Raw genomic sequence first — 11,646 nt, 5'->3', positions numbered from 1 at the left:
AATTTTTCTGGCCTATCAGTGTCTTAATCTGTATGCATGGTATATGTACATCATTCATGTGTGTACATGCACATATACATCAAGTTGAGTAAATGCAGTATACACATGCTGTGTATTTATATGGTATGGTCTACAAAAATTTATGAAATCTTACCTGTCCAAACACACCATAAATCAGCTTAAGCAATCTTACATCATTGGTTGAAACCTTGAGTAAATCCCTGCAGATCCTCCATCAGGCAAAGCAGGCAAGATTCGTTGTTTGGTGTGACCAACTGGGCTCTCTTTTCCTTAGAGCTAGTATTCCAGTGCTAGCAAATTTGTTTGTCTATTTGATAAATGACAAAGCTCTGTCTTGTTTATTAAGGGTTATCTCTCTATATGTCTCCAGTATTTATTGAGCACAGCTTTGACTTTGGAAATAATGGAAATTTTTCCAACCTTTTCTGCCTCTTTGGTAAATATACCCCTCAAGTTTCAGTGCAAGTCTCAGGATGCTTTGCTCACCTTGGCCTTCTCTAAGCATGTATTCAAGGTTTCTGCTCTTTCAAAAGTTTCCCACTCAAGATGCTTGTCCTCAGTTGGTCTCTTATTTGCCCAGAGTTTGTAGCCAAGACTCAATCTTCTGTCAGGGATAGTTCTCTTTTTGGATCCCTTCGGTACTTCTCCCCTGCCTTCCACATCTCAAGAGGACAATCTTCTGTTTTCTCTGAGGGCTCTTAAATCCTTTCTTCAGTGTATGGTGTCTATTCATATTCACCATTCTTCCTCTTATCTGTTTATGCATGCGCATTGTCAGGATTGGTCTGAATCCAGATGCTGTATTCTAATTCTTATTGGCTCTGTATTGACAGGGGGACCTTGCCTCACACTGGGTTAGGGCTTATGAAGTTTGTTCCCTGTAATCCTCCCTGACTTTTAAGTACAGTTTGGAGCTCTTGCTATCCTCAGGGTAAGCAATTTGTGTTATCAAAACACCTTTACCAAGTTTTATCTTTGTGATGTCACTCATAAAAGGCCAGATGTGTATTCGTTGAAATCCATCTTTGTGGTGGGACATATATTTTAAGTGAGGAAAGGGGCTGAATCAATCTTCTGCCTCAATTTTCATTTATTTACTCCTCAGTGGCCTGGCACAGTGGAAGCATGTATTTCCTGGATTACTTGCCTTTATGCCTTTGGTGCTTGGTGATGTCTTTCTCTAGGTTCTTGCACTGCAGACCCATTGCTTATGGAAATGTTCAACATCAGGAGATTTTTCCATTGCAAACTTATTACTTATGGTAGATCTTATTGCATTGCCCTTTTCAACTCATCATTTTTTCGTGGGACCGGACTTCAGGCGACTGTCTTCTATTCTTGACTTTATCTACTGTACTTTGTCCTGCCTCCTAAATGATGATCAGACTATTTATGATAATTGTTATGGGTTTTTACTAAAAACCATGTTAGTTACAATAAAGCTATTTTTTATGTCAGCTCATTAATCTTTAACACTTTTGCCTTCCTCTTGTCGCTTCTTTGTTCATATGATGATTGGCACAGAAGGATGAATTTTAGTGAGTCTGCAAGGATTCCAGAGTTCACTAAGAATGGTTGCTAGAATCAGTTTCTTTGAAATGTTTCACTTCATGTGTCCTGATGTGTTCTGTAAAGTTAAAGCCATTTCATCATCAATGGGTTTGTATGAAAACAGTAGTTTCTTGCAATGACGTCTGGGAAAAAGTCAGTGTACTGAATTTTAGTTTCCAGAAAACAGACTGGTGAAGGAGATTGGGCCACAGCATGAGTTCTACGGGAAGGTCTGTTAAGAAACTAAGGATGTATTAATGTTACTCTTCAAAACACAGTAAGTCATTCTTTGGTTTTGGGATTCTATTTTGCAGATATGTCCAACTAAATAACTAAGGATGTATTAGTGTTACTCTTCAGAACAAAGTAAGTTATTCTTTGGTTTTGGGATTCTATTTTGAAGACATGTCCAACACAGATCTCCGAAGACTGAATGAAAAGAAAAGATGTAAACCAGCAGTTTATTTTGAGGGTGTTTCATGGTATCCATCTTCCAAGCTCCTTGGTGTGGGAAAGGGAGCAATAAAATGGAAATTTAACTTAAGATTTGAAAAGCTTCCTGTAAACCATTGTGTGAATAGACCGTTTGCAGGCTATACTTGGCGAGCCCTGCTGAGAAAAGCCCCAAGATACCATTGACCCAGAGCAGTGATGAGAACAAGAGTAATAACGTTGGCCACTGCACAAAGGAGAACTTGAAGCACTAATCTGTAAACAATTGCAAATAGGTTTCCCTTTGCACATGGGTTTCTCCTTGATTATGTAGATCTGCAGGTGTTTTTTTATGTTTTCCAGTGTAAAGGCTATTGCAGGTGATGTGATCTGATCCTAAAAAAATGTCAAGACCACAAACATTATTGATAGTACGTGAAGGTCGTGTTCATTTGTAGTTCAGGAACCTTTTGGCGTCATGTCTGAGAGATTAGCTCTCAAACCCATCAAAGAGGCATTGGTGAATAGGAGATAAGGGAAAAAGGCTAAAGGGAAATATTTGTAGGAGGTTTTGTCCTGAATTCACCAAAGTAAGATTTCTGCATTTGAAAGGCACTAATATCTATATTTTCTTGAGAATCAGGGGAAGTCTGTGTATGTTGAAGTTGCTCTTACGAGCAAGAGTACAGCATCAATGCTTGGGAAATAGGTCTCCAAGTGGGGAACTAAATATAGTTTGACTTTCCTTAGTTGACAAACATTCCTGTTACAAAGATGTTAACTCCAGTCTTGAACTGTTGGTTCATGATTTCTTGTAGTTGATGTGAATTCTTGGACAGCTGATACTGGTAGTGATTGGTATTATGCATTAATAGGCAAAACCCAAAGGACTGAAATGTGAAGACTGTGCCCTCAAACAAAAGTGAATATTTTTAAGAATGATAAGTGGTTGAGAAGCCTCCTTTTCTGGTACACCAAAATACATTACATTTAATATATAGTATGTGTACAACCACTTTTATAGTCCCCAAGCACCTCCAAAGAGGGAGGCAGAAAAGTGGAAGAATATTAACCCCTTTAGACAGAGGAAAGGGAAATAAAATAAGGAGGCATGTACAAGAACACTATGAGGCAACAACCAAATCTAAATATATACGGTATGAGTACTATGAGAGTCTTACCCACTTGAGGGTGATCTCTTACCATATAGGGCATCATAATGAGATTTTTTACCAAATATTCATAGTCTTCCACTTTGAACTAAAGTACTGTTTAAAGCTATGTAAGGTAATGGTTTGTACATTGAATGAGCATATACTCAATGGACTGTTTTAAGGTTATGCTTTTGCTATTGAAATTGAAATGACTGCTTATTAGGTGATATTGTCATGTTTATTTATGTTGTAAATCATCATGCTGTTTTAGAGTTTAAGTACAGTAGTCACTCAACTAATTAAATGCTTTGAGGTCTGACTTTCTGATATCTGATCAGTAACTAAATCCATTAAGTAACAAAGATCCTATTAGACTGTCTACACTTGAACATTTTCAAGATATTGCACAGCAGGCAGTAAGTCTACATAATTTATAGCCTAAACTAAATTGTACTATACTATTCAGTTTAAGAGATTTGTCTGAAAATGCATCATTTTAAATAAGTAACCTAGCAACAGCACTGTAGACAAGGAAAGAAGTCTCATAGATTGTAGGTTAACTCATAATTAATTTAATAGTTTGTAATTGATTTTGAATGGTTAGTCAATAATTTGCACTTTAATGTTTAAAAATATTGCTATAAGATTTGCATAATTTTTACATTTTTAGTGTATTTATGTACATTTTAAAGGGGCTTTCCTTTTTTCCACAGACTGAAAATTGCAGTATGGTCAGACAAGTTATGGAATGTTTTTGATTTGGTGTTCACAATTTTATTTTTAATTGGTCTTACGCTAAGATTACAAGAACAAACTATGGATGCAGGACGAGTGATATATTGCGTTGACATAATATACTGGTAAGTATGGCTTATTAATCATGATATTAAAATTACAAAAATATGCTACCTAATTCAGTTTTTCATGTATAGTACATAGTATAGAAATAATTATTATATACAGAACTTCTTTTGATTGTTCTTGCAAAAAATAAAAGCTTTTTATATACTAAATACATTTAAACTACTGATCAAAGATCCAGCAACTCTCCGAAATTTACAGTTTCATGTTTGGGACTTAATTATTGTGAAGTTGTAATCCTGTAGGTGTTAAAACCACTACTGGTCAGGCAAAAGCCATTGTTATGCTTCAAGGCTTAAGTCTGAGGATCTAGCTACTTTATCCCAGTCTTGGTGACCTATGATATATACATACATATATATATATGTATGTATAACTGAATCACGAAAATATGGAACGTGATGAATATATAAATGAATGAAGACAAAATCCACGAAGGAAAGGGAAACAATGGAGTGCCGCAGGGCTTTTCTGGACTTTTATTCCTTGTTTCTCTTTTCTTTGTGGATTTTTGTCTTTTATATATATATATATATGTATATATATATATATATATATATATATATATATATATATATATATATATATATATATATATATATATATATATATAGATAGATAGATAGATAGATAGATAGATAGATAGATAGTCCTGGTTATTGGGGATCTGGTTTTACTGCGCTTGTCTAGCAATGATGATAACTGGATTTTCGGCGCCTATATGCACCAATCTTGGGTTATCGGCGCCAATCCCTGGTTTTGGGCGCTGATAACTGGGATCACTGCTGTTATCCCCAACTTTCGGTTGTCAGCAATTTTCTGTTACAGGCAGTCCCCAGTTAACGGCGGGCTCGGTTAACAGCGATTCAGTTTTATGGGGCTTGTCTTGCGACGAAAATCGGCAATTTTCGACACTGAAAATCGCCAATTTCCGCTTATCGGCGCCGATAATTGGGTATTGGCGCCGATACATACCTAACAGAGTGCCGATAACCGAAAATCTGCGCTTTTCGGTGCTGATAACCCCCGAAAATCGCTGAAATCGCAGATTTTCGGTTAGTGGCGATTTTCGGTTATCATCACACCCTTAGAAACGGAACCCCACCGATAACTGGAGACTGCCTGTGTCGCCATGCCATCAGGAACAGAACCCTGCCGATAACCGTAACTGTCTCTATATTATACACAATATTCATGGAAAATTCACCCATTCGCAGTACAGTGAACCCTCGTTTATCGCGGTAGATAGGCTCCAGAACTGGCCGCAATAGCTGAAAATCCGCGAAGAAGGGACACTATATTTACAGTATTTATTTAACATGTATTCAGACTTTTAAAATCCTCCCTTTACATAGTACTGTTAACAAACCACCCTTTACAGTAATGTACAGATATCTACAATACGTACATACAGTACACAGGCACAAATGATAAGCAATAAAACAGTAAGTGAACATAAAAAAATAGAAAGATTGTTATGGTGCGTACTGTACAATTGTATAGTATTTTACTCACCACGATAGAGTTGGAAGTTACAATAAAGCCCTCCTCGTATGTACTGTTAACAAACCACCCTTTAATGTACAGAACACTTAATGCATGTACAGTACCTAATCTAAAACAGGCACTAATATTAAAATGTTAGAATATTAAAGTATATAAAGAAATAAAGATTGTTACTGTACCCACCATGAAAGAAGTTGAAGAAAAACTTGAATGATGATGGCGATGAATTTGCTGCACAGTAGAAATGATGATGATGAAGCTGATGATGTCTTCTACTGTGCAGCCAATGATTGTATTTTTACGTCTCTTCAGACTGAGGTGTCTTTTCCTGGGACACCTCTTCAACTTCTTCCTGGGACACTTCTTCAGTTTCTTCCGAAGGCATAGTAGCAGGAGGAACTGGCTCTTTTGCGAGGCTGGAAGAACATTGTGATCGGAAGTTGCTGCCGCTGCTTCTTTTTCGATCGAAGAGCATCCTGTAGGGAGTCATGTCTTCATCGATTTTGTTGCAGAACTGCAGAGAACGAACCATATCCTCGTCCCATTCTTGTGACAATTCTTTCAGCTCCTTCGCTAGGTTGCAGAGCTTGGCAAGCCGTTCTAATGTTAAGCCTGTTTCTTCGACAACTTCTTGGGTCTCTTCCTGTGGTTCATTTTCTTCCTCACTGGCTGATTTTGTCAGGTCTTCGAGGTCTGCGTCAGTTAGCGGCTGGGAATGGCAGTCCAACAACTCGTCAGCGTCTTCCGTCGTCATGTCGCCAAACCCATCACCTCCAGTTATCGCAGCCAACTGCACAGATTTCCGTACTGCAGAGTGTTGAATCTCGGCAGGCGTAAATCCATCGTCGTCGTAAACAATCTCGGACCACAACTTCCTCCAGCTCGCGTTAACGGTAGCAGGTTTCATTTCTTGCAGTGCCTTCTGGATGTTCTGAAGGCACGTGGCAATTGTGTACTGCCGCCAGTACGCCTTCAAATTGAATGTTTCATCCTCATCTTCTTGGGCGGCATCCACACACGCAACGAGGTCCGCCAAGGTATTCTTCGTGTAGAGGGCCTTGAACGCCTTGATAACCCCCTGGTCCATCGGTTGAATTAAGGACGTTGTGTTGGGTGGCAGGAACTCAACCTGAATGCCCTCATGCGAAAGATCAGTCGCATGTCCACCAGCGTTATCCAACAGGAGAAGGATCTTAAATGGCAAGCCCTTCTCTAAGAGATATTTACTGACTTGTGGGATAAAACACTGGTGGAACCAGTTGGAGGTCAGCATCTTCGTAATCCATGCTTTTGTTTTATGCATCCAATACACGGGAAGGAGATTCTTATTTTTATTTTTCAAAGCACGAGGGTTTTTCGACTTATAAATAAGCCCTGGCTTTAGCAAAAATCCCACAGCATTGCCACACATCACGAGGGTAACACGATCTTTGAATGCTTTAAAGCCAGAGGCTTTGGCTTCTTCTTTGAACAGGAAAGTTCGCGATGGCATTCTCTTCCAAAACAAACTACATCATCTTCGTAGTCTTCCTCTTCTTCTTCAGCGTGGTCGCCATCATCTTGAGGTTCCTTTGCCGCGAAATTCTCATACAACCTCAAAGCCTTGGTTCGGATGGTGTTCGTATCCAAGGCTATTTTCTTCTTCCGGCAGTCGGCAGTCCAGATTGACAAAGCACCTTCCATACGGACGATCGTTTTATTACGAGCCGTAACAACTCGCTTTGCTGACTTGCTAAAGGTGATGGCAGCCGTCTTCCTAATCTTCGCCTCATCCTTCTTAATGTAGCGAACGGTGGATTCGTAACTTCTCCCTTCCTTCAACATATTGAGAAGTGTCACCTTCTCAGCAATCGTCATCATTTTCCGTTGGCGTTTAGGCTCAGTACCAGCCTTAGCAGAAGCAGAACGCTTGGGAGCCATTGTAGGGGTTAAACAAAGTTAAAAAAAGTTCATCTTCAAACACACACTGTCTCGCACAGCACTGGTAATGTAAACAGCATCTATCTACCGAGAGAGCGGGAACGAAGAAGTGGCGCGAGAAGATGCTGCGGGTCAGAGACAAGGGAAGCTGCTATGGTCGAGAAACGGTCAAAACACCAATCACAGGCGAGATTACAAAACTTGGGAGCTGATTTGTCATCTATCACCAATGGAACCAGTCACAGCCCATCTTACATGCTAGTTTCAAATTCAAATATACTTTACGCTATTTTATGCTTTTTTGTTGTAGTAGTATAGGTTTTATTCGAGATGTGATTTTTGCAACAAACAATATTATTGGATGCAGTACAAAAGATTCATGGAAAAGATGCACATTCATTACATTTGTATTTTATAATTAGTATATATGTAGCCATCAGCAGCCTTACACCATTCAAATATGACAATGTCAGACTGCATCTGATTAGCGTTTCATGTTCAGTTTAATTTTACTAGTACTATAATGAATTATCGTATGATCACATTCTCTTTTGTTTAATTTCATTTTGTACTGAATTATATGTCATAATGCAATGAACCAACAGTACTAGCAGATATTAATAATTATTAATGGAATTAATGAAATATTTGGGTCTTCATATATCGCGACTATTTTTGAAATTTCCGGAAAATCCGCTATATATTTTCTCTTATAATAGACATACGTAATGGAAAAAATCCGCGATAGTCGAACCGCGAAGTAGCGAGGGTTCACTGTAGTTTTCACTGAGAAATATTCACTATTTTCATATAATTTTCATGACTAAATGCACTTTTTGTGATAAAACTAAAAATACTCAGGTACCCAGGTAGTGCATGAGTTATGATAATTCACCTTACAATAATTAGATTTTGCGATGGGGTAAGCAATTAATACCGATACGACAACATTTATAAAATATTTTTAAATTTCTGGAGGGCGCAGGCAGCAGCATACAATCAGGCAGCGAGGGAGACCATATAATAGGACAACTTCTTTACCTCCATCTCTTTATCTCATCTAGTTAAAAAAGTAAAAGAGAATGATAAAAGTATTGTTAGTAACTTATACTCTTGTGTAAATGCATACAACCATAAACAGAGAGATGGTTTTTACTCCAGTGCCTCTGCACTCAAGTAGATATGTGTCTATGTAAAGCAGTTATTTTTTTATTTAAAAACATTTGGTTTCACAGATAGAAATTTTTTCCTAAGAGTCCCCCACCTCCCAGTTGTGCATAGATACATTAATTCAAGAGCATAGATTGTGTGAAATGTCTCAATCTTACTCTCTGTTGAAGAGCTCCCATCCCCTCCCCTAGTGTAGTATGATCATCTTTGTTTTATAAATATACAGCATGCAGTCACCCAGTTAGAGGTAAACCTTTAAGGCTATGTAAGGCAATGGTTTGTATTACAATCATTAGATTTGTTTTAATAATTTTCATCTGGTACAAATAAATCATTTTAAATTTGGGATACATTGTTGTACTTTGATTGATTACTATAAATAATAATTGACTTCTGTTTTCCCCCCCCAGGTATTTAAGAATTTTAGAAATTTTATCTGCTAATAAATATTTGGGTCCATTGGTAATGATGATGGGAAAGATGATTAAGAATATGGCATATTTTGTTGTACTCTTACTTGTTGTTCTCGTGGCCTTTGGTGTATGCCGTCAAAGTATTCTTTTTCCAAATGAGGAACCACACTGGAGATTAGCACGACACATATTTTACCAGGTAAGGATTGTTTGACACAGTTGCTTATAAACTTTGATGAATTTGAAAGCACTGTAATATGATGTATAGGGACAATATTTAATCCATCATAATTACATAGATACAGTGTACTTTTGTATGTGGTAGATAAGATTTTCAGCATGCCAGCTAGTTATTTGTGATTTATAAGTATCCCACAAAATCAGAAATATAACAGAGGGCCATACTTTCACATTCAGAATTGCTCATTGTTTAGTTTTGTTGAATCTGATTATTTTCTGTCAAACAGACCATTTACTTACTTGTGTTCTTCAGTTTAAAGTAGGCAGCCATTTGCACATTAGATGGATGGTAAGAGATCTCCCCTCAGTAGGATTATAACCAATACATCTGTTGCCTACATTAATAAGTTTTGCTCTCATCTATGTACATTCTCTCTTCTATAATGATCTTGTTCTCATTTTCATCAAGTGTTTTTACCATTCTTTCTTATCTTTGTTGTGTTTCTTAGTGCTTCGTCATTGCTATTTCCATTTCAATGTGCGCTGATATGATAAAATTAGTGTTTACTGGTTGCTTGCTATTAGAACCCCATACATGTTTTCATTTTGGTGTTTATCTTGCGGTAAGCCTACATGATTAAGTAACCTCCATTAGTTTTTCTTATGTTGTATTTTTGAAGAATTATAAATTGCCTGTAATAAAGAAAGATATGGAGTTGTGTTTTGTTTTGTGAATCCAGTAGTTACCTGGTGCTTCTTTCCTAAGACTTTACAGCTGAATTTTCTTGTGATGTCAGAAACTAGTTTAACCTATTTTTCTGTTCCTAGATGGCGCTTAGTATGAGGGTTTGACAACTGTGTAATTTTGAGCTAGACTTTTTTTTTTGCTGCATAGTATGATTACTTATAATTTTCTAGATCACTGTTTGCCAATTATGTCTAATTCTCAGCTTGGATTTATATTTAAAACTTGGTGAAAAGAGTAGACTACAGTATGCCTCCTTCATAAGACTGACATGTTTTCTTATTCCAAAAATCTTTTTTTCATGAGTCTACTTACTCTGTTTACTGTATTTTGACATAAATTAAGAAACAAATAGCAGTGACTTTACTGAAGAAATTGTTTCAAAATTAGAATTTGTATTAGAATAGTAAAATATTTTAAATCTTTTTACAAGCAAAATTATATTTTAGTTTTACTCTGTTGAAAATCTTATTTAATTATAAAATAGAGTGTATAGAAATTTAAAGCAGTGGCTGATTGATCAGTTCTCTTTTGGCTGAATATTGTACAGTTGCCTGACTTCTTTGGTTGAGTTCTGCATTATTTACAGGCCCGTACCCAGAGTTTTTTTATGGGGGGGGGTCGTTTTTCCCAAAACTGGACCTTTTCTTCTATATGTGCCATTGCATATGTAGGTTTATACAAGATGAAATACTTGAAAATGTTATTTTAGTTATATTAAGAAGAAAAACTGGGCATGTGGTCTATGCCCTTCTACCCGATTAGATGTTTTCAAAGTACAGTGACCCCTCGCTACTTCGCGATTCGATTATCGCGAATTCATGACTTCGCGGAGTTTTTAATATATATTAATGGAAAATATAGCGCGGATTTTCTGGAGAAAAATCGCGATATATGAACACCGAAAATTTCTCATTAAATCCATTAAAATATTATTAATAGATAGTATTTCCTAGTCTAAGAACAACAAAACAAGCGTAAAATAGCAAAAAAACAGATATTTGCACTTGTAACTCCTATGACAAAAAAAAAAAACCATCTGGAAAGTGATGCCTATAAATGGAAAGTGATGCCTATACAGTACAGTACCACATGTTCCATTGTTGGGAAAACACAAAGGGTACCATCTCGGTGACTAAGTGCGTTGCAACACGGGCTGTGATTGGTGCATGGGAGGGAGACGACAAATCACAGCTTCCCGATTTCTAATCGGGCCTGTGATTGGTGCTTAGACTGATGCTCAGAACCTGCAGCATCTCCCCTTGTCTCTCTCTCGCGGCCACTTTGCTTCAAGCTTTCTCGCCGAACGGTTTTCTTTACGCTGTGCTGTGTGGTTTTTTTGTGGTTTTTGTTGAACTTTGCTCCAATTTTCACCCCCTGCAATGGCTCCCAAATGTGCTGCTTCTTCCAAGGCTGGTACTGAGCCTAAACACCATCGAAGAATGATGACGATTGCTGCAAAGGTGAAACTTCTCGGTATGTTGAAGGAAGGGAGAAAGTTCGCGGCTGTAGCCCGCCATTTTGACGTGAACGAATCCACCATTCGCTACATCTACAAGGATGAGGCAAAGATTAGGAAGACAGCTGCCATCACCTTTAACTAGTCGGCGAAGAGAGTGGTTACGGCTCGTAATAAAACTATCGTCTGTATGGAAGCTGCTTTGGCCGTGTGGATAGCCGACTGCCGAAAGAA

The 11,646-nt window shown here is 37.6% G+C and overlaps 1 protein-coding gene across 9 annotated transcripts in view; it reads left to right on the top strand.

Annotated features, from left to right (window-relative positions):
- The window catches only part of Trpm (transient receptor potential cation channel, subfamily M), a 340,295-nt gene that overhangs the window by 296,330 nt on the left and 32,319 nt on the right, over window positions 1-11,646 (top strand). For all 9 annotated transcript variants that reach the window (XM_067111320.1, XM_067111325.1, XM_067111323.1 and 6 more), the window contains 2 exons: window positions 3,872-4,018; window positions 9,026-9,227. In XM_067111320.1, the coding sequence (XP_066967421.1) occupies window positions 3,872-4,018; window positions 9,026-9,227 (349 nt within the window). The remainder of the gene's footprint in view (window positions 1-3,871; window positions 4,019-9,025; window positions 9,228-11,646) is intronic.

The sequence above is a fragment of the Macrobrachium rosenbergii genome, chromosome 11, assembly GCF_040412425.1.
Source record: "Macrobrachium rosenbergii isolate ZJJX-2024 chromosome 11, ASM4041242v1, whole genome shotgun sequence".
In the NCBI taxonomy this organism is placed as follows: domain Eukaryota; kingdom Metazoa; phylum Arthropoda; class Malacostraca; order Decapoda; family Palaemonidae; genus Macrobrachium; species Macrobrachium rosenbergii.
Note: the sequence above shows the minus strand (reverse complement) of the source record. Positions and strands in the feature narration are given on the sequence as shown.